The 26748-nt window shown below is 44.2% G+C and overlaps 1 protein-coding gene across 2 annotated transcripts in view; it reads right to left on the bottom strand.

Moving 5' to 3' along the window:
• The window catches only part of LOC148028465 (uncharacterized), a 120013-nt gene that overhangs the window by 56660 nt on the left and 36605 nt on the right, over nucleotides 1-26748 (bottom strand). For both annotated transcript variants that reach the window (XM_087690277.1, XM_087690276.1), the window contains exons 8-9: nucleotides 25654-25699; nucleotides 25468-25567 (exon numbers count right to left, since the gene is read on the bottom strand). In XM_087690277.1, coding sequence (XP_087546403.1) covers nucleotides 25468-25567; nucleotides 25654-25699 — 146 coding nt within the window. The remainder of the gene's footprint in view (nucleotides 1-25467; nucleotides 25568-25653; nucleotides 25700-26748) is intronic.

Below are 26748 nucleotides of genomic sequence, written 5' to 3'. Positions count from 1 at the left end.
TGAGTATTCGCATGCCAAGAATGTGATTTGCATCACCCAGATCTTTCATGTCAAAGCTGCCATGAAGACTTTGCTTCAATAAATCCAAGGCATGAGTATCCCTGCCAGCAATCAACATGTCATCAACATACAAAACCAAGATAATAAGGCTGCCATCTGCTACCTTCTTGGTGTACAAGCAGTGATCCACTTGACTTCTATGAAAGCCTTGGGACTGCATGAATGTATCAAACTTATGATACCATTCTCTTGGTGCTTGTTTCAGCCCATACAAACTCCTTTTGAGTTTACATACCATTTTTTCTTTCCCTTGTTCAACAAACCCTTCAGACTGCTACATATATATGTCTTCATCCAGATCACCATGTAAAAACGCAGTCTTTACATCCATCTGTATAAGTTCCATATCTTCAACTGCAACCAAGCCCAAAATGGTTCTCAATGTAGTCATCTTGACTACATGAGAGAAAATCTCATCAAAGTCGATTCCACGCTCCTGCTTGTACCCCTTTGCAACCAATCTTGCTTTGTACTTGGGTGAGGAACCAGAAGTGACCTTCATCTTGTAAACCCATTTGCATGGAAGGGTTTTCTGCCCTTTAGGCAACTGCACCAGGTCCCAAGTGCCATTTTTTTCAAGAGATTCCATCTCTGACAACATGGCTTTATACCATTTCTTGCTGTCCTCTCTGTCCATTGCTTCCTTAAAGCAAGATGGTTCACCACAGTCTGTCAACATGACATAATCAGCCACATTAATTGCACCAGGAACAAATCTGTCACGTTATCTAGTAGCCCTAGACGATCCCCTAACCCAATGGTCATTGTTTGTTGGCTGTTCCTGCAAAATTTCATTTTCAGCATGCTGTCCTAGTATTTCAGCCTGCAAATCAATGCAAATTGCAGTAGAAGAAAAATCCGTTGAGAGGTATTGGGGAGATTGTGCTCACAACCATTGATGGCTCTATTCTCCACCTACATGATGCCTTTTTTGTGCCAGGTATAAAGAAAAAATTGTTATCTATTTCTTCTTTAGCACGATATGGTTTGCAAGTCACCTTTGATGCTAACAGATACATGGTGAGAGATAAGGAACATGACTTTGGTCTTGACTGGTACTCTATGTCATGGGTTGTATGAGTTGGATACTCTTTCAGTTGATCAGTCGGCTTATTTAGCATCCACTCTTACTCCTGCTATGCTACAGGCAGAGTTATGGCATGCTCGTATGGGGCATGTAAACTATGGTAGCTTGATGCTTTTACAGCGTACACAGATGCTTGATGGATTACCTCTCTTGGAGAGACCTCCTGAGCACTTATGCAAGGGATATATTTTGGGAAAATGCATTCGTTTTTATTTCCCCGTGATGTTTCTTATAAAGCCACTGCCAAGTATAGATAGTGCACTCAGATGTATGTGGCCCTATGCACACAAAGTCATTGGGTGGTTGTTACTTATTTGTCACTTTTATTGACGATTTTACTCGCTTTTGCTGAGTCTACTCTATAGTGAAAAAGTCAAAAGTATATGATGCATTTTTGGCTTTTGTCGCACTTGTTGAGAACCAATCTAGCAGCAGAGTAAAGACTCTCTGTTCGGGCCGACGGTAGGAGCAGCATTTAAGCACCTGTATGGCGTAAAGTGCCGAAAAGGAGCGGACTAATGCAAATTTTATACGGGAATTTAAAGCCGATGGAAGAGGAACATGAAGATTCGACAATTTTAAGAGACCGAGGAAGACGGAAATGCAAACTTTGGCCGTTGTGGTGGTTGCTGATTTTTCATAATTTTTTCGATGGTCAGATTCAAGAAAGATAGCTTCTCGGCCATTCGGGATGTCAAGCCGGACATGCACGATTTTTCAGATCCGAAATCGATCACCAGACGGAAGCAATGTGAGAAGCCGGACATTGCAAAGGTCAAAATTGACCAAAAAAAGAGGATAACACATTGGGCATGCCCTTTAGGGGCCCAAAAGGCCCCTACTTTTCTTGTTGCAGGGAGGGGGGAGGGAGAGAGAGCCCTTTAAAAAACGGCATGAAACTGTTGCCGCCCCTCATGGCAACGTTTTGGGAGGAGGGGTAGGGGACTGAGAACAACCCACCCAACTAATCATACTTAGCAATTTCCTGATTTTTCCGCTCTCCATCGCCACCTTCCGCCCGAAAAATGGCTGCCCAATGGAGAAAATGCAAAATTAATCTCCTCCTCTTACTACCCATTCACATGCGTGAGAAGGGGGTGGAGTTTGATGAAAGATGCTGATGGAGTTATGGAACCGGAGCGAAGGAGATCGTAGATCGGGCTGTGAGAGAGCATCAACGGCCAAGAATGAGCATGGGCGGCCTCCCAACCATGAGATACAAGTCTCCAAAAGCATATTTCTATGCGTAAGTAGTAGGTTTCTTTGTTTTATGATAGATAATTGATGAAATTGTTTTGAAATAGTTGCCTTTGGGTCTTAATGCTGAAATCTATCAGAAATCGTGAAGAAAACCAGAAAATTTAGTCATATAATAACTTTACCAAAACACGCAAAACCCGTAATTATGCGGTTTCATAGAAACAATAAATCTTGGTGGTTTTGTTGTGATTTTGGGGTTCATGTGGATTAGAAATAAATATAAAATCAATTCTCAATGATTGTGATCAGTCCTAACCCATAAATCAGAAATATCATAATTTTTATCTAAATAAATGAAGAAAAATAGTGAAAAAATGAGAAAATTTAGGTTTTTGCATAAGAAAATTAAGGAAAAATATGATTTACCTTCATGGATGTATAACATGGCTAGAGCATGAGGGATAAGCCTCAGTTCCGCCTTGTCTTTGTGTTAAAGTATAGTTTTACCACTTTTACAAAAAAAACACACGAAAAAATGTCTCCTACACTTATCAACCCATGCATAACCTAAACGGTAGGGAGGAGGAGAGGTTTTGAGGGTGATTAGTTACTGATAACATTCGAAATTCTGATCTATTTACTTGTGCATACCATATAGGACGTTTATAATTTAAGTAGCAGCACGAGAATGCTCGATGCTGACCCTTAGCAACACAGCATTACGTATAAGCTGAAATCATTGAAAGAAATGTCTTTGCACTTCACAATGCTGATTTCTAAATGATAAATGATTAAGCACTATGGTTCATACACAGTTGCATTACACGCAACTCATGGTGTCATTCCAGGAGATATAGATATTTTCCTCCCTAAATAGTCCCCAAGAAAACCGATCGCCTAAACCTCAAACATGAAATTTACGATAGAAGTTAGGGCAATGTGTCCCTTAGATACTCCTGGCCACAAGGCCCAGGGGGGTGTGTTATTTGAGTGTAGAGAGGCCCGGCTAGTGCTTAGAGCCAGTGTGGCCCATTTTAGATTCCGACAAGTGGTGCATTTGCCGGGAGCCGCTAATAAGTGGCGGTTTTCGAATCCTAGTCAATTGGAACCAATTCATTAGTGTATGCCAAAAGTCAATGAGATAGACACAGAAGACCGTCAAGCCAAGCTTCAAAAGCAAGAAAGAGCTAAACGGGCTAGAGGGCGGACCGAAATAATTAAAAGATATTCTCCGCAAAGGAGTGGTCCAATATCCTTACAAGGGTGGGATCTTAGTAATCCTAGCTCGACGCATAGTCCATTAGGGGGAGGAAGCTCTAGTACGTCCACCTTTCAAATCAATTCGTCCACTTCGAGTGGAGTGATAGTTCCAATTGTTCAAACTCCTTTAGTGAATCCGGTTGTTACCATGGCGGCGAACCCATTGCAATCCTAACAGGGATGCCGGACTTGCCAACCTTAGGGTTTCCTCTACCCATTTTTAATGGCTTAGCAGAGGAAGTGCGGAACTTCATATCAATGAATTCCAAAAGTTAATGTTTAACTCTCAAATTCAAGATGGACACTTGATGATGTTCTTCAACATGACTCTGAAAGAACGAGCTGCAATGTGGTATCACAACCTTGAGGCTGGAACCATAACTACAATTGACTTATTCTTTGCAGCCTTTCGAAGAGAGTTTTCCCCTGAAAGGGGAGGTCAATATTAGCTACGTGTCCTCAAAGTTACATGTCAAGAACCTCACAAGAATGTCCGTGGGTATGCCAAGAAACTGAAGGAGCTATTTCATAAGTTGCAAACCTATATTCCTATTCCAACTACTACTCAATTGCAATACTTTTTGAATGGGCTAGACTTTAACATTTGAGTGCAGTTGAGCAGTGTTGCTCTTGCTAACATTGATATGGCTATTACACGAGCAGAAGAGGTAGAATCATGATTACAAGCGGCTTATACCACTAAGGAATTGGAATCCGAGTTTAGGGTTTGAAAATACTTTAGCACTAACAAATGGAGGTCAAGGGACGCCCATGAGTCCTCCTAATGGGAAAGGAAGCATAATTCCAAACGTCCCCATGTTGCCAGCTCCTCCTTGTGTGACCATGCTTATGACCAGCCAGATGGCTCCACCAATTGTCGAGAGCCCAACGATAAATTCTAACGTTGTTCCAGGGAATCAACAGTCAATCCTAAATCAAGTGGTTAAGCCAATAGAACGACAGGTAGACGATCGCGGCTATGAGTCAAGTGCCTCGAATGTCCTTGGCGAGGTTAAGGATATGATAAAGCACTATACTGATATGATTAGCAAACAATATAGACAAATAGCCATTCATGTTAATTTCCTCAAGAAGCAGCAGAATTTGATAGGGAGTCAACGCCCTGAAGAGGATGGCCCCTCAAGATTCAGCTCTAAGTGGTGTGATAGCCAACATTTCTCTAGGGATTGTCCAAATGTTAAATGTGACATATGTGGAAAGTCCAGCCATTTAGCTAGTACCTATTGGAGTAAGATTAGCTCTCTCTAGCAAGGAAGTAAACAGCCAGGTCCACTTAATCATCGAGCGCAAGGGAATAATCTCGAGCAAGATGAAGGACCAAAACAAATATTACAAAGAGGGAAAGCTATGGTAGAGGAGCTACCTAGTGGCAATGGAGTTAGCCTTATAGAAGTTGTTTGCGCCAATGGCACTAAAGCTTCTAATCTACGGGTTATTACGAGAGGTCAAAAGAGTAAAGAAGTCGACAAACCCAAGGCAAAATCTGTCGAGGAAAACCCTAAGCAAGATGAGGAGGGGACGCAAGTCCTTAATCCCAATATGGAAGGCGAACCTCTCAAGGCCGTAGATGGTAAAGCCAACTCCAAGAAGGATAAGGAGTTACTAAAAAAGAAAGCAAAAGTCAAGAAAAAAGCACCAAGGCTGGTTCAAAGACCGAAGGAGAGAATGGTCTGGCGAGAAAAGCGAGCTCTTGCTAGCTATCATGAATTCGATTTAGCAAAGTTCCCTTTGCAAAGTTAAGCCAGATGTAAATCTTCTACAGTTGATTAAGTTGTCTCCAAGAGTGCGCAAGGAATTTAAGAAAATTCTACGCACCAGGTATATTGTTGAGCCCTTGGGAATAGCACGAGAGAGTAGGAGATGATTGGTTTTAGCATACTGAAAAGCATTGTCTGAGGGTAGCAACATATGTTGATGGAATACTACTAGACCATGCTATTATGGACACAGGATTCTCTGTCAACATTATGAGTTCGGAATTGATGGAGAAACTGGGATTAGAAATAAAAAAAGATACCTCCACGATCCTCCGAATGGCTGATGATAGTTTAAAACAACCCGAAGGTTGCATTACTAAAGTCCATGACCCTTGCCAATGTAGAACACATTCTGGACTTTAGGGTCATTAGGTTTGCGAAGCGACCTAGCTATCAAGTATTGCTAGGCAAGCCATGGATCTTACAAGCAGACTGTCAGGTTGATATACCCGCTCGGCGATTGATCTTTGGTCGAGGTGCTAAACGTGTAGTAGTAGATGCCTATCCTGAATCTCCTCAGAGTGAGAGACTTCATTTATCTTCGTCAGAGTTTAATACGCTAGATGCTTCATATGCGAGTGAAACGTCATCAAGTGACGAATCCAATGAGAGGTCCACTACAGAGAATATCTACCAAGTGACTTTGAATGAGCCAATAGAGGCTCAGGAGAGGATAAGGGATGCGGATGTAATTGAGCTCGACCTTGGTACGATGAAGGATTCACGGCCAATTAAATTAGGATCCATGCTCAATTCGGAAGAAAGGAAGGACTACGTATCCTTGATTCAAGAATTCCGAGATATTTTTGCCTGGAGTTATGACTGGCTAAGAGGAATGCCTCTCAGCCTGGCTATTCATACGATTCGTTTGGAGTAAGGTAGCCACCTTGTGCAACAGAAAGTAAGGCATATGCGTTTCGAATTAAGGGACGGGCTATTCGAAGAATTGACAAAGCTACAAAAGGCTGGCCTGATATTTCCGGTTCAACACACAGAATGGTGTTCACCAATTGTTATCAAGAAGAAGAATAACAATCACATTCGGCTTTGCGTAGATTTCAGAAAGCTTAATAAGCAGACAGTTAAGGATACCTACCCGTTGCCATTCATTGACCTGATTTTGGATCAATTAGCGGGTTGGGAAATCTATTCGCTTATGGATTGCTTTGTTGGATATAACCAGATGGCTATCGTGAAGGAAGACACATTGAAAACGACATTTATCATTGTCTTCGGTACCTTTCCGTATCATGTGTGGCCTTTGGTCTATGCAATACACCTCGGTCTTGGCAACGAACAGCTAATAAGACCTTTGGTGATATCTCCCCAAAGAAGTTAAAAGTCTTTATTGATGATCTAGAAGCAACCACCACAAGGGAGCGATAATTGATTATTCTAAGAAAATGTTTTGAGCCTTGTAGACAATTCTACATTGCTCTTAACCCTAGAAAGTGTGTATTTGGAGTGCCCTATGGGTTGTTACTCGGCCATGTGGTTAGTTCAGCTAGTATTGCAACTGACCCTAAAAATATAAAGGTTATAGTCTCTATGAGCCGCCAAGTACTCCAAAAGAAGTGCACAACTTTCTGTCATCAGTGGGATACTCTCGAAGATTTATCAATGCACTAGCAGCAAGAGCGTTGCCATTGACGAACCTGCTATCTTTTAACTATCTATTTGAGTGGAATGAAGCCTGTCAAGTATCCTTTGAGGTTGTGAAGCAAGAATTAGCAAAAGCACCAATCCTAAAAGCACCCAGAAAAGGTGAAGTTTTCTATATATTTTCAGCAACCACAATGCATAGTATTAGCTACTGTTTAGCTCAAATTTGGAATGAGAAATGGTATCATCCAATTGCCTTTGCTAGTAGGAAATTTGGGATATCTAAAGTTAATTATACGTGCATGGAGAAATTGTGCCTTGGAATGATCTTTGCAACGAAGAAATTTAGACATTATATTCTCTATGAGAATGTAGTATTCTTTACAAAGGCGAAAGGACTCAGATTATTGTTGAATAAGTTGCAACCGCCTGACCATTTAGCAAAGTGGTTAATCACTTTGTAGGAGTTCAATTATGAGATTAGGAGCAAGCAACCGAAGCTGCAGGGTATTATAGAATGTCTTGTGGATTTCGGGAAGCCAAAGGAAATTATGGCTTAGGGAAGTGATATTGAAGGTCTAATTAAAATCGATACAACTTCCATCCCTTCCTGATATGCGGCTATAACGCATTATTTATCTACAAGAAATTTGGGCCTGCTTTATCGAAGTCTGAAAAGAGAAAGATCAAGCAACAAGCATTACGCTTTTCGATTATAGCGGGTGTCTTATATCGGAGAGAAGTAGATGATATCTATCGTCATTGTGTAGTACCTAATGAGGTACCATTTATTCTTGAGGAGTGCCATGATTCAGCATGTGGGGGACATTTTGCTGGCCAGCTTACCGCCCAAAAAGCTCTCCGTGCTAGATATTGGTGGCCATCGATTTTCCAAGATGCTTTCACTTATGTTGAGCGTTGTGATGTCTATCTAAGACACGATGCAAGGGAAAATTGTAGGCGACCTCTAAATCCCATTTTGGTTACGTTACCCTTTGAAAAATGGGATATTGATTTTGTCCCACAAAATGGTCCCACGAAATTATTTTCTTTTCATTTGTGGGGACCGGCAATTAAGGCATGAAATCCTAGGGTTTGGTTAAGTATCTTTGGGGGAGATTTGAGTAGTTGTCTGGAACCAGCCTTCCTTCTGTGGATGGGTGGTAAATCCCTAATTACTAATTAATTACAGCAGCAAACAATCAATGCAAATCTGAAAATACAAATTTACCTACTGATCTTGGACAATGCACACCAGATTGGCCCCAAAATTGGCACCCCTTTCGGCATTTCTTTAGCTTTATTGAAGAAGAAGTTGATTTACAATGGGATTCTCCCAATCCCTTTCAGTATTTCAACTCCCCTTGCTATCCAAAGTGACCACCAAGTCTTCAATCTATTTTGCCCCTTGATTCGGGCACTCAATTGGCCTTCACCCACTTCATAGACGATGGAAATACCCCAAATTCAATGGCTGGCTAGTCCTCCACCTGAATTCAGCTGAAATTCACCTTCAACCTTGTTGAATCCAAGTCTTGGAGCTTCCAATTTCTGGCATGCTTACCAAGGCTGCTGTTAAACACTAATTTCTGCTGTAAATTAGGGTTTACAACAGATAAATTTGCAATTTCACAACCTCCAAGGGTCCAAATGTTGAGATCTTAAGAGCAAGGCTGTGAAATGGCTCAGAGATGAGAGGGAAAGCTGTAGAGAGAGAAAAGTCAAAGTTTTGTCGCGAAGAATGACTGAAAATCAATCAAGTGCAGCTATTGCCCTGCCACAACAGCATGTAGATGCAAAGAACTGAAGAAAATCAATCATTTAATGCTGCTGCCCTGTCTCAACAGCATGTAGATGCTGTCTCCTGCTGTTGATTGGTCTTCTTTTGCCCCTGGCTGCCTCAGAAAGTCTCCCAATGGCTACAAATCAGACCAGCAGCCTCCTCTCCCTCTCCCTTGCAGACTGAATTTATACAAATGCTTATTTTCAGCCTCTAAAGACGTTTTTCAATTTTACACGGTCATTTTTCACAAATGGCAGTCTTCACAATGGGCTTTTCCAACATTTTTCATAACTAAATATTAATTTTCAATCTTTAAATACTGAAAATTAATCTAATAATTATTTCGGTGCCTGAAAAATAATCTGACTGGCCAATAATTAAATTGGCTAGGCAACTTCCATTCCCGAGTAACTCTGGGCCATCTTTGACCATCAGATTGGCGTAAGGTACTATTAAACGTCACTTCTCTAGTGTCACCAACTAACACTTATGGCCAAATGGATGATCTAGGCCAACAACTGGCACCAGATATCACCAAGTACCTGTGCAGGATAACTTATAGCAACTTTTGCCTTTGACATGCCATGATTTCTTCGAGTCCTAGGCTCGTAAATTTACTTTAACCCCAGTTGCACCTCACATGTGCAACATTTACTTAATCATGTGATTAAGAATTAATCCACATGTTAAGTGAGGTTTTAAAAATACGTGTTCTCATGACATTGTCTACCTCCTGTTAGGACATTGTCGGGTATTAAAGACCTGTGATAAAGGGTAGTCCTTGTGACCCTGTCCTTCCTGCTTGCAAGGCAACTGTTCTAGAAGTCCCTGCTAGTATGAGGCAGTTAGAGAAACCTACCAAAGTACCAAAGAAGAGCAAGTTCTGAATATATCTAAAGCTAAAAATTACAGAGGTGTGTAAAAAGAGGTTCTAACCCCCCAATCCGAAAGGGAAAATGAAAAATGAAAAATGAAAAATGAAAAAAATTCCTATATGTAGTTGATTATCGCCTTACGGAGACTTGTCTTTCTAGGGATAGCAACTAGTGTGAAAAAACAATGAAGAAATTAAGGAAGGTTGGAGCGAAAATAAAAGTTGGAGACTTGTCTTTCTAGGGGGAGTTGTTTAAAAGACCGCATCAAACAACCGCCGCCCCCTCATGGCAACGCTTTCGCACGAGGGGCGGAGGGATGAGAACAACCCACCCAACTGATCATACTCAGCAATTTCCTAATTTTTCCGCTCTCCATCGCTGCCTTCCGCCTGAAAAATGGTTGCCCGATGGAGAAGATGCAGAATTAGTCTTTCTCTCCCCTCTTGCTACCCGTTCATATGCGTGAGAAGGGGGTGGAGTTTGATGAAAGATGATGATGAAGTTATGGAACCGGAGCCAAGGAGATCGTAGATCGGGCTGTGAGAGAGCATCAACTGCCAAGAACGAGCGTTAGCCGCCTCAGCCATAAAATAGAAGTCTCCAAAAGTGTGTTTCTATACATAAGAAGTCGATTTCTTTATTTTATGATAGATGTTTGATGAAATCGTTTGGAAATGGTTGCCTCTAGGTCTTAATGCTGAAATCTATCATAATACTTGAAGAAAACCAGAAAATTTAGTCATTTAATAACTTATACAAAAACACACAAAAGCCACAATTATACGGTTTTCATAGAAATGATAAATTTTAGAAATTTTGTTGTGATTTTGGAGTTCATGTGGATTAGAAATAAATATAAAATCAATTCTCAGTGATTGTGATCAGTTCCAACCCATAAATCAGAAATATCATAATTTTTAAATAAATGAAGAAAAATAGTGAAAAAATGAGAAATTTTAGGTTTTTGCATAAGAAAATTAAGGAAAAATATGATTTACGTTCGTGTATGCATAACATGGCTAGAGCATGAGGGATAAGCCTCAATTCAGCCTTGTCTTTGTGTTAAAGTACAGTTTTACCGCTTTTACAAGAAAAACACGTGAAAAAATGTCTCCTACACCTATCAACCCATGCATAACCTAAACGGTAGGAAGGAGGGGTTTTGAGGGTGATTAGTTGTTGATAACATTCGAAATTCTGATCTATTTACTTGTGCATACCATATAGGACGTTTGTAATTTAAGTTTAAGAGGGTCGAGTAGCAGAGAATGCTCGGTGCTGACCCTTAGCAACGTAGCATTACGTTCAGGCTGAAATCACTGAAAGAAATGTCTTTGCACTTCACAATGCCGATTTCTAAATGATAAATGATTGAGCACTATGGTTCATACATAGTTGCATTACACACAACTCATGGTGTCATTCCTAGACGCATTGCAATTGTATTTATACATATGACCTACGTTGAGTATGTGAGATACCTAAGCTGTAGGTTTAGACGATCAGTTTCCTTGGGGACTATTTAGGGAGGAAAATATCTATATCTCCTGGAACGTTTGAAAACAAGAGTGGAGATTGTGACGTACGTGCTATTTTGTTAGCGGCGCATCGAGAAGCTAATCCCCAAGGTGTAGGAGAGCTGCAGTGGGGCATGACATTCAGCCGAGGGGTGCCTCCTTCTGTTTGTGCTTACGAGGTGTTTTACACCGATATAGGTGTAGAGACTCCCTTTGAGGAGTGTGGCGAAGGTTAAACCATTGGATGACAATCCAAAACAAACGCGAAATTTACAATAGAAGTTAGGGCAATGTATTCCTTAGATGCTCCTGGCCGCGAGACTGAGGGGGTGTGTTCTTTGAGTGTAGAGAGGCTCGGCTAGTGCTCAGAGCCAGTGTCGGTGGGCCCATTTTAGGTGCCGATAGAGAGGGGAAATACATGTCCTCTATGCTGAATTCTTTTTTGAAGTAAAAGGGCATTGTTCATCAGTACACTACTGCTTATACTCCATAGAAAAATGGGGTTACAGAGAGAAAGAATCAGTCACTCATGGAGATAGCCAAATGTATGTTGAAAGCAAAGAGCTTGCCACACAGTTTTTGAATGGAAGTAGTTATCTGTGCTTGCCATGTCTTGAATAGATGTCCCACCAAAGCATTAAAAAATATCACGCCTTTTGAGACTTGGAACTGCCGGAAATCTTAGGCTGTCAAATGCATTTTTGTAGGGTACAACAATGAGAGCAAAGGATATAGATTATATGATCCTGTCTCTGGAAAGGTATTTGTCAATAGGGATGTGGTTTTCGATGAAAAATCTGAATTATCCCTTGCTGGTTTTGACACATATCAAGCTGCCAGTGATGTATTTGAAGGGCTACTGCCCATTTCATTCAGTGATACAGCTAGAGTTCCAACAAGTGAACTTAATGTTCAGCCAACTACTCCATTGGATAATGCAGAAAAGCAACCCATGGCAGATCTGAATATTCAGTAAAGTGCTGAATCTGAAATTCAGCAAGAGCTTGTACACAGTCACGAGGCTAGACAAATGCCTAGATGGTATTTACAGACTATGAAAGATAGTCATTTAGATGCTCCCATGGCTGGTCGTACTAGAAGGCAAGCTCATATGCATGATGGGGTGCACATACCATGGAGTTTGTTATGGCACCACAAACAGTTGATGATGAGGAGCCTAAATGTTTTGAGGATGCACAACATAGTGTGCATTGGATGGCAACACTACAAGCTGAGTTTGATTCCATCATTAAGAATCAAACATGGGATTTAGTGTATTTGCCTATTGGAAAGAAGCCATTGGAACAAAATGGGTGTATAAGCTGAAAAGGAATGCAAATGGATCCATTGACAAATATAAAGCCAGGCTTGTATCCAAGGGCTATGCACAGAAGAAAGGCATTGACTATGAGGAGACATTTGCTCCTACCTCCCACATGACTACCATTAGGTCTATGGTTGCTTTGGCTGCCCATTATGGATGGACAGTGCATCAGCTAGATATAAAGACTGCATTTTTACATGGGAAATTTCCTGAAGAAGTATATGTACAGCAGCCCACTGGTTTCGCAGTGGAGGGATCTAGACACTTAGTTTCTAAACTGAAAAAGGCTTTATATAGTTTGAAACAAGCTCCTCAAGCTTGGTATGCAAAGATTGATGCTTTTTTACTCAGCCAAGGGTTCATAAACAGCTCATCAAAGTCTACTATTTACGTATGTAAAGAGGGGGGATCCATGCTGATCATTTGTCTGTATGTTGATAACCTTTTTCTTACATGGACACATGCTAATCAGATTTCAGCGTTCAAACAAAATTTACAGCAAACTTTTGAGATGTCACATTTGGGGTCTTTGCACTATTACTTGGGCATTTAGTTCATTCATGATACTAGAGGCATTGGTTTATTACAGTCCAGATACATTGGTAAACTTCTTGAGAGGTTTGGCTTACAGGATTGCAAGCCAGTCTATACACCAATGGAACCTGGACTGAAGTTGTCATTGCACGATGAAAGGAGGGGAGGCAAAGGTAGAGGGAGAGGGAGAGTGAAGAAAGAAGAAAGTGGAAGAGGGAGAGGGACTTGGGAGGGGATGATTAAAGAGCTCAGAGGAGAAAGAAGTGAGTGGTACATTAGAGAATAAGAGCTTAGAGGTGAAGATGACTCAAGACTCAAGAGAGGAGCTCAAGAGACTAGAGTGAAGTGTGAGATGAATGCAAGGGGATCCCTTATAAAAACAAGGGCTGAGCCACAAGTTTAAACTTAAAAGTTTGAATAGGTTGCTGTTTACCTGAAAATCCTCCCAAAAATGGGGTGAAAATAGATTGGTAATGGGTACTCTACCTTTGTGTATGTCCCTTGACTTCACCTAATACTCACTCACTCTCTATACAACAATATTAAAGCCTCTTCACAAAGCTTTTAGATTATCCACCACAAATCTTGAGAAGACTAAGGGCAAGTGTAAGTGCTACCAATTGGGTTGCAAGTTTTGTGGGAAGTCATACATAAGTAGCGTGACTCGACTTCCCATTCACTTATCCAACATGATAGAGCACTGCAGCCTATGTCCCCAAATCCCTTAAGCCTTAGCCAATGAGATAATAAAGATATACTCTCACATCTCCAATCAAAGAGGCAATGTTTCTTCAAGTATGGCAGAGGCTTAAGAGGAGATTGTTGCCCCCAATATTAAAGTATATGTTTTCAAATCTCCTTGTCCTTCCACCTTGACAGTGTCAACCTTCGCTCTACAACCATTCAAAGCAAGAGGCCCAAGAAGCAACCCACTCTACAAGAGGCTATGGGAGGCATTTCCAGTTCATCTTTCCTCGAAGAGAGGTAAGAGAATATGAAAATACAATTTATACACACTATCAGAGTGCATTCTACCATTTCATTTGCTTTGAGTAGATCAATGGTGGAAGATGGTCAAAGCCATAGCCACAGATGGCCCGTGTGAGGGATGGTACAAGGTCACCTACAATGACATGTGAACTAAAAAGCTTGACGAGGAGAGAGACAAAATCAACGAGTCTCTTGGGCTCATGCATACCAAATGGATAAAGTATGGGTGCTTCACTTCTTCTCTTTGCAGATTCTTCTTGCAAGCTGTAGATGCAGAGCAAAGGAAAAAAATAACAATGGGGGTCTTCATCTACGAGCACACAATGCAAGCAGTTATCAAGGTACGAGTCAAGATGTAGCTTTAAGTTCATTCTATATTTCAACCTTTATAATACTTATCAAGGTAGGATCTAGATTCTACCTCATGATCCAAATTCCATCTACTAGTAACCTTAATGCCCCATCTACCTCATTCTTAAATATCCATCTCATCTACTTCATCTACCTCACCTACTGGCCAACATGGTGCAAGTAGTCGCTCACAATGCCTCTAATTGTCAAAGGATGGGACACTCACTTGAAGTTGAATTTCCATCCATTATGCGAACCCTATGTGCCTCCCACTATATTTTTCAAGGAACATATTGGAAGCTAGATTGGGTCAGAGGATTATTGGAATCACCCATTGTCTAGAGTTGGCTCTAATATCAATTGTCAAACAAAAATTTGCACAACTCAACAAAAGATGAGGTAACCCAAAAGGTAATAGAGAACCTCAATTCTTTATTTACAGGAGTCAAGTGAGGTATATAAGTAAGACTTCAAGATCCCAAGCCATGCACTAATCAACACACTTCTGCACCCTATGTTCACAAAGCCTAGTCCACAACAATCTTGATCAATCATTATCAATTTTCACTCTATCTTACATAACCATGAATAATCCAAACCATGCTCCTCAAATCACTTGCTCATGCTCATACCTTCCCCCACTTTCAATCTCGTAGATGACTCCCCAAGAGAAAATCTCAAACAGCTCTAGTCCTTGCTCTAATTAAAGAGAAGAGAAGATAGATGATTGACCTTCGACCCACCACAACCCCCTAATCCTCCAAGTATCATGACTAAATAACGATATCAATGATCCAATCCTTTATGGCCATGCCAAAACCTATTGCTACTTAAATAAGCATTGAAATGTTTTAGCTGACAACCTTTAATATTTGGCCACTTTAAATTTAAATAGCAAGGCTCAGCGTTTCAGTCTTGCCACGTTAGCAACTTTAACGATCGCTGCCCTGACAACATAAAACCTACGAATTGGCTATCAACTACTATCAGGAGGACGTGAAACTTCATGCTTTGCTTAGCATTTGATTAAGTATTAATCAAATTGCAAATGTGATGGTGTACATGTGATGTGCAAGTTAGTTATTTCACAATGACGGGCCAAGGACCTTGAGAAGTCAGTGGGTGTCAAAGGCAAAAGTTGTAATAAGTTGTACTTGACAAGACTAGGTGGTACCTAGTGAGTGATTTTAGCCTAGATCTTTTTATTAGCCATTAATGTCAGTGGTGACATTAGGAACTAGCCATTAGTTAATTAATTAACAACAATTCAAGTGCTAATAAATGCTCAAGATTGCTTGTATTTTTTTTGCAAGTAAAACGTAGTTGATTATATTACTCAAAAAAACTTGATTACAACGGAGTGCTCATGCTTAACAAACTAGCTGGACCTGATGCCAAAAGTCATAAATACATCATGTATACAAGCCTCTCAAGGCGGTCTGGGGGGGATGGGGGCAAGAAGCCATGGAGGGGGGGTGTATCGCCATCTGGAGCTGCCTGCTTGCATCATGAAGAACACGTCCTAGCCGCCCCAGGTGCGCAAGAAGTGAAAACAGAGCTCCTGACGAGCTCCTGACTCGCCCTACACCTGGTCCCACCAGCCGCGGAGGGAGTGGATGACGGAAGTCCAGAGCTCTGCCAAAGTCACCTGTATTGAAAGACTCTCCCTGCCAAAAACCTCCTAACAGCGTGCCTTTCGGATGTGCCATCCAGTAAGACTCCCTACGATCTCCCATACCTTAGAGCGGTTTGTTGTGGGCTCTAGTACCTGGCGGCTGGGTAAAGCCTCCAAGCCAACCACTGCGCAAGACCCAGCCTCAATGATGAAAATCATGTCCTACATCCTGGCCTCATACAAAAGGTGACAGCCCTGGCTGACTGCCTACCAGCAGAAAGCTCCCCATGAGACACATCCCAGGCTGTGGGTGCCAGGAGGCGGAGAATGCGTCATGCTCCTCTCTACACGAGATGTGCCGTCTTGCATGACCAAAGGCAGTGCTTTGGAGTTTCCAGAAGCTGCTATGGGCAGCATTTACACCCTCCATCCTATTGCATGTAGGCTATTCAACTCCCCACCGCCAAACATCCATGTGCCAAAAGCCATAGGAAGTACGATACCCTCCTTGGCCTCCAATTGTCCCATAGGCGGTGCCAAAAAGTCCGACATAAGGTATCCGTGATGCTGTGCTCCGCCCAGTATCTGCTACGCGAAGGCGCCCAATCCATGTCCTCCTACATCAGTACATGTCTGCCCATCCTGGCTGTGTACTCCAAGAACCGCAATGGCTTCTTGGCAACTGCAATGGCCGGCCATAGCCACTCTCCAAGGTCCCACTCTAGCTCATCAAGTGGCCTACTCTCCCATATCCACAGGCACCACTCCCGGAACTCAACCTAGAACACATAAGGGTCCACACGCCAGGTCTTCCCCTGAAGACCAACCACACGAATCCTCATCCAAGGAAGAACAAGGATCTCCTCATCCTACTGCCCTCTGTCAAGGACCCAACATCCCCCCCTTGTGCACGATGAAGAAAGTCCTGTAGGGGGCCTGCCGGTGAAAATCTAGTGGCCCATACCTCGCCAGGCTCTACCGGCTCTCATATCGAGGGGTCAAGCCACTCCTAAGGTATCGGTGCGTTAATCTCCCTTCTCCTTAGCTCAACTCCTCTTTGACAACCTGATGCCTACTGCAACACCTTCTAGCCCACCATCCTGTACACCTCCCACCATGTCCTAATGGTATAAACAGGGCCGGCCTCCAAACCAGCCCACTAGATGTGGGGACGCTAGCCGATCTATATCCCATCCCGATCTCTGACCTTGGGGTTCCAGACCACCGGCTGGTGGTCTATCTCCTAATGGCATCCTGGGGGGCTCTGAATTAGGGCCTTACGGAGGCCCTGCCACACATGAAGTAGGCTGCGGAGGAAGGAGGATCTGGGGGGTGTGATCTAGGCTGTCGTGAAGATCCATCTCAAGGATGGCCTCCAATCACCACCAAACCTCGATCTGCACTCCTGGAGACCCTCTTGCAGTAGAACCTTCTAGGTCTGTCCTCTTGGTATGAGCCCACGGACTACTAGCTTGCCCAAAAGGACGAGGCTCTAGAACTCTGGGTCTATGATCCCAAGCCCTCCCTCAGACCGATGCCGGATGATGGTCGCCCACACCACCTTGGCCCGAGAATCCCTCGAACCGTCTGAACCCCCAAAGAAAATTCCGCACTTGGCCGCGAAGCTAAACTACACAAGACGAGGAAAAGCACCAACACGAGGCGATGTACCAAGCTGTCACTAGGAGGACCTGGTTGACCCCCAAGGCTCGGCCCGCTAAGGAAAGGCGGACAGTACTCTAATAGGTTAGCTTCCGCCTGATAGAGTTGAGAACTGGAAGAAACTGCTAGGCAAGAGTGATGTCGAGTCCCACCTGGAACCCTAGGTATCGGACTATCTGCCCTCTGCACACCCATCTGAATCCCAAGTGGACGCCCCACTCCGTGCTAGAGTCCAAGTCCGTAAGAAAACCAACCGACTTTCGCCAGTTGATTTTCGCTCCTGCTGTATCTGCATACTCTGAATCTAACAGCTCCGTCTCCTCCCTCACCGGAAGTCGAATGCCACGTAGCCCACTCACGCATTACCTGAGGAAATAAGACATCGCCTTTGCAAAGATTAGAAACAGATACGAGGCCAGAGGACAACCCTGCTGGACCGATCTCTCCAGCCGAAACTCCTCCCCCCTCCTATCACCTCTAAGAACCCTGGTGATATCCGATCTGTATAGTGCAAAGATACCGCAGATCCATGCCTGGGGTACGCCCAACCTCACCATGGTGCCCTCTAGGAAGTCCCAGTCAACCCTGTCATAGGCTTTCTCGAAGTCCAAGAGAAGTACAGCCAATCCCTCACCACTCTGCTCAGTCGCCTCAAAGACGGTGAAGACATTGTCTGAGATGCTCCTATTCTAGACAAAACCTGTCTGTGTGTCATAAATAATGTCTGGAAGCACGGGGCGGAGTCCCCTACCAATCATCTTAGCCAGTGCCTTATGGGCCACTAATAATAGAGTGATCGGTCTCCACTGGGATAGCTCCAACCGGTCTCCCCCTATGGGGAGGAGACTGATAAGACCTGCCAATAGACTACCTGGCATCCGTCTTGAGCTGAAAATCTCCCAAAAGGCCAGCAAAAGGGGATCCTTCACCACCTCCCAGTAGGTAGTGAAGAAGGCCCTAGAAAGACCATCCTCTCCCGAGCATTTCTACCCGTCTTGTGCATGGAAAGCCTCCTCTAATTCCTTCTCTATGAAGGGGTCTAGAAAGGAGTGTCCCATCTCCTCTATGAGGGACAGCCTGTGGTCCTAGACTTGCTGTCTACGGCACTGTCCTCTGGTTGAGACTGCCTCCTAGTGGAAAAGGTGTCTATAGTAATCAGTGGCAGTCTCCATCACCTCATCTGGGCTAGAGTGAATCCTCCCATACTGATCTCAGAGCCTACGAATCTGCTCTCCTGACGTGCGGGGCTGATGCACCTGGAAAAACTCCATGCACATCGTGTCCCCCTTCAGCGCCCAAAAGGCTGCTCAGGAGTGGAAGGAAAACTCCAAGCGCCTATCCTCGAGGCCAGCGAGGGCTGCCCATGCGCACACCTCCTGTGCGCAAAGAGTGGGATCCCTTGATACCTCCTGGAGTAGTCTCTGCGTGGCTGCTAGGTCTCACCGGAGTGCTCTCTCCTCCTCCCAGCTCTACTGCCTGGCCTATAGGGCTGCCTCCTGGCAGATCCTGCTCGACTCGGCTAGGACCTCTGCAACCTCCTCTGCAATCCAGTCCCTCCTGTCCCACTTCCTAGTCCAGATCTGCTCAATCTACCTCCTCCCTCCTGTAGACCGAGTCAAGGATCCGACAGGATCCTTTGTCTAGGGCTGAAGCTGGGGCATCAAATGTCAGGAGAACCAGGCAATGATCAAACAAAGCAGTGTTAGCCAACGGCCCTACCTAGCCTCCGTGAGAGCATCCCCACTCTCCCACATAGAACCTGTCCAACCACTCCAGCAAAACTCCGCCCAATCTCGCTGAGGAGGAAGACCTCCCATGCCTCTTGCTTCTCCCCTGCCATACCCTAGCAATTTCTACCTCTGCCTTGCTAGTCCTCTAAGGCCTCCAGGTTGTTGAAGTCTCCTCCAACAATCCAAGAGTCCACCTCTAGGAGTCCTACTGCGATCTCCACCCAAAACCTACTGCGTGCCCTAACATCAGTAGGGGCATACACATTGAGGACTCCAAGGCACGAGTCCCCAATATGCAATCTGATCCATAGAACCCTCCCTGCCACAATCGTCCCATGGTCACGTATACAGGCGATGAGGCTCGAGCCAATAGAGGTGCATATGCCTCCACTCCTGCCGTGGGCACCGATGGCGTATTCCCAGTAAGTGTGTGAGCTGCCTAGAAGTACCTTCCCTACCCAATGGGCCTGGGCAGGGGTGAGCTTGTGCTCCTGTAGAAGTAAGATGTCGATCCATCCAGCAAGGGTAAGCTGCAACTCTTGCCGAACAATCAACTTCCTAGAACCATGTGTCCCATTGTAGTGGAGGCTATTTACATTCCAGGATGCAAGATGAAAACTCATAGGGAAACTTGTGACTAACCGACTAGGTATCTGTTTGGTGTGGAAGCTGTTGATGAAGAAGATCTATGGGGCATGCAAATACGCTTTGCTACAAGCCTACACGGTGAACTCCATTTCCCCATGGTGACCCTCGGGCGGACCATGGGGGTGATAGATACTCCAAGTGGTACCACCAAGGCATCTATCAACCAGGCTGAGAGGCGTGACTCTGTACACTCGTAGAAATGGGGCCACCTGTGTCAAGGGCCACTCGATCACGTCCATCGGTGCTCTCCACTGTGGAGAGGCTCGAAAGATAATAATCAGATATGGGACCTCGGCACCAACCTACCAATTAATGTCTATCATGCAACCAGGCCACTGTTGGGAAAAGAGTGCTAGTTCTCCTTCTCCCATCCACTCGGAGATGTGGTCTACCACCTAACTCTTCACCTCCTCTATCTGTGTCATCGTCCAGTCTCCTAAGTGAGAGGTCTCAAGGAAGAAAGCATAGTTTGGTCCATCCGGTGGTGTAGTAAATGGACCTTGCCGCTCCTTGACTTGCGTACCACAAGGATCCTAACCTCCAAAAGGTAGTGAAAACTCTCCGCGCTCCGCAAAACTCAGGTAGAACCACACAGGCCACTACGAAAGAACTCCTGTGGTAGCAGCTACACCTGTCTTGGGAAACTGTGACGAGCGGAAGAAGGGACAGATGAGCTGGTGGTTGTGTGGGGAGGGAAGGGGCTAGGCTGCTAGTGAATGGAGGATGTAGACATATGGGGCTCATCACCTCCTGTAGGAAAGGGGGAGGGAGGCGCTGTGGGATTTGGAGTGAGGTAGCCTCTGACGCCTCCATGGGTGGTGGATATGGAGGCCTGTGGTCTTGCCGGGTGGGATGAGCAGAGGGGGATGGAGGGTGCTCTGTTGGGGGGCCGACGCTCGCCCTCCTACTCCCTGCTGCCGTGGCTGTGTCTGAGGGGTTAACTGCGGCCCCCTCTGTTGTCTCTGGACCCGTATAGAACCGTCAATGTCCACCTGTGGGCCTGTCGGTGGAGCCGCCTTGGCTTCAAAGCGCATGCAATCTGCTACCTGATACCCAAAATCATGGCAACGTAGGTACTTCCCTAGCTGCCCACTCACAATAACCTACTGCCTAAAAGAGTGTCTGCCTGCCTCAAATCTCTAGAAACTTTCGTATAATCTTTGTATCTTTCACTACCACCTGTATCTTTGGGACTCCTGCGACTGTCACTGCATCCGTGAAGGAGGTAGAAAAAACTGTGCCGAAGAGTCGTCCAAAGTCCTCCACTAATTGGCGATACTCTACTGCCAATCTGGGGAAAAGTAAGGTGACCGGATGTCTAAGAAACCTATGATGGAGCGCGAATGCCTCCACTATGAAGCCACTGTATCTGAAAACCATGTAAATGACCCCCTTCGTGGAGACATAGAGTGAGCTATCCACTAGCTCACGAGTTGCGTCCGCAGAGGTGAGTCAAACCATGAAGATCCCTTGACCCATGAGAACTGCCTCCATGATCTGCACTGTGCCAACGTGCAGTGTGGAGTGAAGCCAATCCCGAAGTTGGGCCCTAGATGGGGAGTGTCCTACGACCTGACCAAAGATCGTTGTTTCTTTCAGCTCTACAGCTTTGTGGCACGAATGGCTAAGAGCTGTTACTCAGAGAGGACGATGTGCAAGGTGTTTGACTAGGGGGGCACTCGCAGAATGCAGCGGCGTCTTACCAGAGGTTTTCATTGAGCGTCCCTGCTAAGAACCTACCAATCACACTGATGTGCTACCGGAGAGCGGGAAAGCTACTGTAGAGGGAGGGAGCAACTAGTTGGGTGTAGGGGACGACGATGGCAAGGAGGGGGAAATGCTGTTTTCTGACGGTGGGGGAGGTGCTGGACACCACAGATGGCTGGCTCACAACGGGCACAACGCGGATGGTGGGTCTACCGCCGGACGGGGCCGAGGCCGTAGGGTGGAGAAGGCAAGGCGGGGAAGGGCTGGCACAGGGGGGGCAGCATGCGGGGGTGGATAAGGTGGGGCAGCACAAAGGGGGGGGAGGGGGGGGGGAGGAAGAGCAACGCTTAATGGGGGAGGCAGGCACACCACTGGGCAGGAGCCGTTTTTCCAATAGAAAGCACGCTTAGAGATGGCTCGAAGCAAGATTGCTTAAATAACAATTTGGACCTTAAAATTTAAGTGTTACCTGATATAGTTTATTTTTTATAGTGTGATTAATAATTAAATTAGCTTTCAAAATTAATCTTCTGAAAATTGCTGAGAAATGCAATTAGAAGGCCGCCACTTGGCAAAACTTGCCCATACAAGTGAGAGAAAGGATATTAGAGGTTGTTGGAGTCTCATTCTAGCATGGTGGAGGTTACGAGATGAAGAGAGATAGCTTCTCCTGCAATTTTCCAGCCATTGGTGATCAACCCTGCCATTAGAGGCTTACTGGTTGTTATGGATAGCAAGATGTATTGAAGATTGAAGAAGATTGGGTTGGATCTCAGTGTATTCAGCCTTTAGCAATACAAGTTAAAGAAATATCGAAAGAGGCGCCAATTTTAGGGCTAGCACTTAATGGGGGAGGCAGGCGCGCCACTGGGGAGGGAGCTAGGCGGGAGGGACAACACACCACGGAGCAGCAGGCGGGGGAGAGCTGGCGCGATGGGGAGGGAGGGGCAGCAGCGTGACATGACAGGCAGGAGCCGTTTTTCTAATAGAATGTGCGCTTAGAGATGGCTCGAAGCAAGATTGCTTGGATAACAATTTGGACCAAAAAATTTAAGTGTTACCTGATATAGTTTATTTTTTATAATGTGATCAATAATTAAATTAGCTTTCAAAACTAATCTTCTGAAAATTGCTGAGAAATGCAATTAGAAGGCCGCCACTTGGCAAAACTTGCCCATACAAGTGAGGGAAAGAATATTAGAGGTTGTTGGAGTCTCATTCTAGCATGGTGGAGGTTATGAGAGAAAGAGAGATAGCTACTCCTGCAATTTTCCAGCCATTGGTGATCAGCCCTGTCATTAGAGGCTTACTGGTTGTTATGGACAGCAAGATGTATTGAAGATTGAAGGAGATCGGGTTGGATCTTAGTGTATTCAGCCTTCAGCAATACAAGTTAAAGAAATACCGAAAGAGGCGCCAATTTTAGGGCTAACCAAGGGGGCCGGGGGGGAGGGGGGATATAGGGGGGTGGTGGTGGATGGGGGAAGCAGGTGCACCACTGGGGTGGGAGCTAGGCGGGAGGGACAGCACGCCATGGGCAGCAGGCGGGGGAGAGCTAGCGCGATGGCGAGGGAGGGGCAGCAGCGCGACATAACGGCGGGCAGGAGCCGTTTTTCCAATAGAAAGCGCGCTTAGAGATGGCTCGAAGCAAGATTACTTTGATAACAAATTGGACCAAAAAATTTAAGTATTACCTGATATAGTTTATTTTTTATAGCGTGATTAATAATTAAATTAGCTTTCAAAATTAATCTTCTGAAAATTGCTGAGAAATGCAATTAGAAGGCCGCCACTTGGCAAAACTTGCCCATACAAGTGAGGGAAAGAATATTAGAGGTTGTTGGAGTCTCATTCTAGTATGGTGGAGGTTACGAGAGGAATAGAGATAGCTGCTCCTGCAATTTTCCAGCCATTGGTGATCAGCCATGTCATTAGAGGCTTACTGGTTGTTATGGACAGCAAGATGTATTGAAGATTGAAGGAGATTGGGGTGGATCTCAGTGTATTCAGCCTTTAGTAATACAAGTTAAAGAAATACCGAAAGAGGCGCCAATTTTAGGGCTAACCAAGTGTCCATTGTCTAAGATTAAGTGGTAACATTTGCATTTTCAGATTATCTGAATTTTATGCTTGCTGTAATTAGTGCTTAATCATCAGGTTCATTACCACCCTATCCGAGAAGGAAGGCTGGTTTCAACTGCCAACATGACAATTGCCATGCATGGAACATGCTACACATCATGAACTCCTGAACTCAATACTTCTTTGTTGTCCATCTCAAATTGCTAAACACGACAACTACTACTCATGTAATAAACTTGCTGCCTTGCACATGATTTCTCTTGCTTGACAACCTGCTATTTCCAATGACCCCGGTGCACTACAACTCCATTTAAGTAAAGGTTATTGATGTTCCAAGCTGCTAAGTGAATTCTCACAATGAATTCTAGCCACTATGGTACATGCTCTTCCATCTCCTAATGATCTCCACTACATTTTCTTGAGTCCAATTGCTACTGTAACTAATCCAACAAAAAACGGAATAGACTGGCCCATCAAGAGGAGGCCAAGGGCATGCCTTATCATCCATTCATAGGTGTTATAGCCCTTTATCAACTAGGATATGGCAATCATCTTGAGCCTCTTCAACGTAACTAACTTGTTGGCTCTCTCCTTTGCCCCAATTCGAAAGACACAAAGGCCTAAGCTCATTGTATCATCATCGTATTTCATTCATTCATTGGGTCTCTGAAATTTTGAGTTCATTTCCTGCTAGTATTTGTCATACACTTTCCTGTCTCCACTGCTAATGCTGCCATTTCATTCAAGTGCCAACAAGAACAAGAGAAGAGGGGGGGAAACGTGAAGAGAAGGGCAACACAATGGGGAGGAGCAAGCAAGGGGGTCCCCTTATTATGGGGCGGTGGAGGAAGCATCCCTGCCAAGGAGTCATAGAAGTCAATATCATGAGGGTTTGCTAACTTCCCTGGGGGGTGCCTGGGGGTGGGGGGGCGGTGGTCCAGTGAAGGGTAGGGAGAAAAGGCATGCAAGCTGGCAAGCTGTTGGTGACAAGAAGCAATCAGCTTGTCCTTAATGAGATAAACTGCTACCCATTTTTGGGAGAGCAAGGACAAGGGTGTTATTCATTACCACTATTGCACTATGTTGATAAGTATATCTACCTTGTCCTTATAGAAAATGATTCAAAGGCGTAACATACATGGATTGCATTGCATTGCTCCAACACAACCCTTTTAACACAATCGTGTGTGCACATTAATCCATTCACCATGCAATGAGCACATATGATGTTATGGAAATATCATCTCTATGGTTTAAAGATTGAGTAGCATAGATTACTTATTTTTCACAAAACTGTCTATCTACAAACTACACAAACTTTCGTTTTATGTAATGCCCATTGTTTCTAGTGTGTTTATACAAAGAGAAGATCCTCCAATTTGACAAATCCTCTTATGTTACAATCAAATACAATTGTTCTTCAAATACATTGTTAAAGAGTATTTTGGCATTCCCTTGGAAAACCATCATTTTTATTACCTTAGTCATTCAACGACAACATCTCCTGAAGTGAGAGTGCATGAACAAGCATCAAGCAAGCTTACACAAACACACTATTTCATAATACATAAAATAACTTATATTGAGCATCATTGATAAACCACTATAATTTAAACTCAATTAAGTTGGAATGATGTAATGCCCTTGTAGAGGAAGTATTACCTAGAATAAAGCAATGATAGTTGTTGCCACAACATGTCCAAGATATCAGAGGACTCCGTTGTAGGGCTTACAATACTGGTCGATTTAGTGTTTGTAGCATCTGAACATGTCATTATTCTCAAAACTAAAACATGACTCAACAAACTAAACTAGCAAGTATATTTCATAGCAAGAAGTACTACGTACTTAGTGCGGATATCCCATCAATGTAATTATTTTCTTGCATTAGAACCTACATACACAATCATTCTTGTCTGTTATACCTTTTCAATAGAGGTTTATGTAAAATAAAAGCAAATGGACTAACAAATAGCAAAGCAGGAAAACAACCACAAACTATGCAAAATCCAAAATACATTCCAGAAATGTTTCATTTCTTGAAGATCACCAACATGTAATTGAAAGGAAAACTGAAGAAAGATCTAAATCACCTACAGCCCATCAAATACTCTCTTTCCTAATAGAGACCCAAAGAGCTCTCCCTTGGACGAGGCCAGCGGTCAAAAAGTAGAACTCTATCCTGGTAGTACGTCTCTGCAGTGCAATACACGGCCTGCAGAGAGAATATGCTTCTAAGCATAAGAAAATCAATTAAGCCTCTTATCAAGGCTCAGTTCAGTGGAGGTCCTGTGTAAGAAGGCTTCATTCCTCAAAAAAAGAAAAAAGATGTCCTCCAAGGCCTCTTAGGAATCTCATGCTCTAATACTCAAACTCTCAAACTAGAACCTATGGTGCCACCTCCTGGCCTGCCTGCCTCTTGAAGCACTGCAACCTGACCCCCCTTAGGAAAACTGCTCCACGTTGACAGGTCTATTATGTCTTGCTGCTGCCTCACATCTCCTCGGCCTTGGTGTCCCTCTCCACATCAAAAGCTGCTGCTTTTTGGCTCTCCTCCTGCCTGCACACTGCACAGCCTCTTGGCACTTTTTCCCTCATTATCCAGCATCAAGCATTGGTAATTTGCTGCACTCAAGATCCATTCTGAAGGACAACAAAATCTGATGCAGCAGAGCAGCAGGCCAAAAGACAAAACAAGCAATGTCTGGGCTGAGGATGAGGAAGCAGAGCAATGTGCAGCCTGGCAACAAGCTCTCAAGAGAAAGGAACCAGGTAAAGTGTAAAGCACAGACAACAGAAGGGTGAAGATGAGCAGGTGGCAGCGGCAGCAGCAGCAGCAGCAGCAGCAGACGGTGAAGAATCTGGGTGGCAGCCTACTACAAAACCATAGCCTGACGAAGGGTGAAAAGTAGCCTGGCGGCAATTCCAAGGGCTGGCAACAGC

Source organism: Lygodium microphyllum, chromosome 12 (genome assembly GCF_053477565.2).
Source record: "Lygodium microphyllum isolate KBCC chromosome 12, Lygodium_microphyllum_v1.1.10, whole genome shotgun sequence".
NCBI lineage: Eukaryota > Viridiplantae > Streptophyta > Polypodiopsida > Schizaeales > Lygodiaceae > Lygodium > Lygodium microphyllum.
Note: the sequence above shows the minus strand (reverse complement) of the source record. Positions and strands in the feature narration are given on the sequence as shown.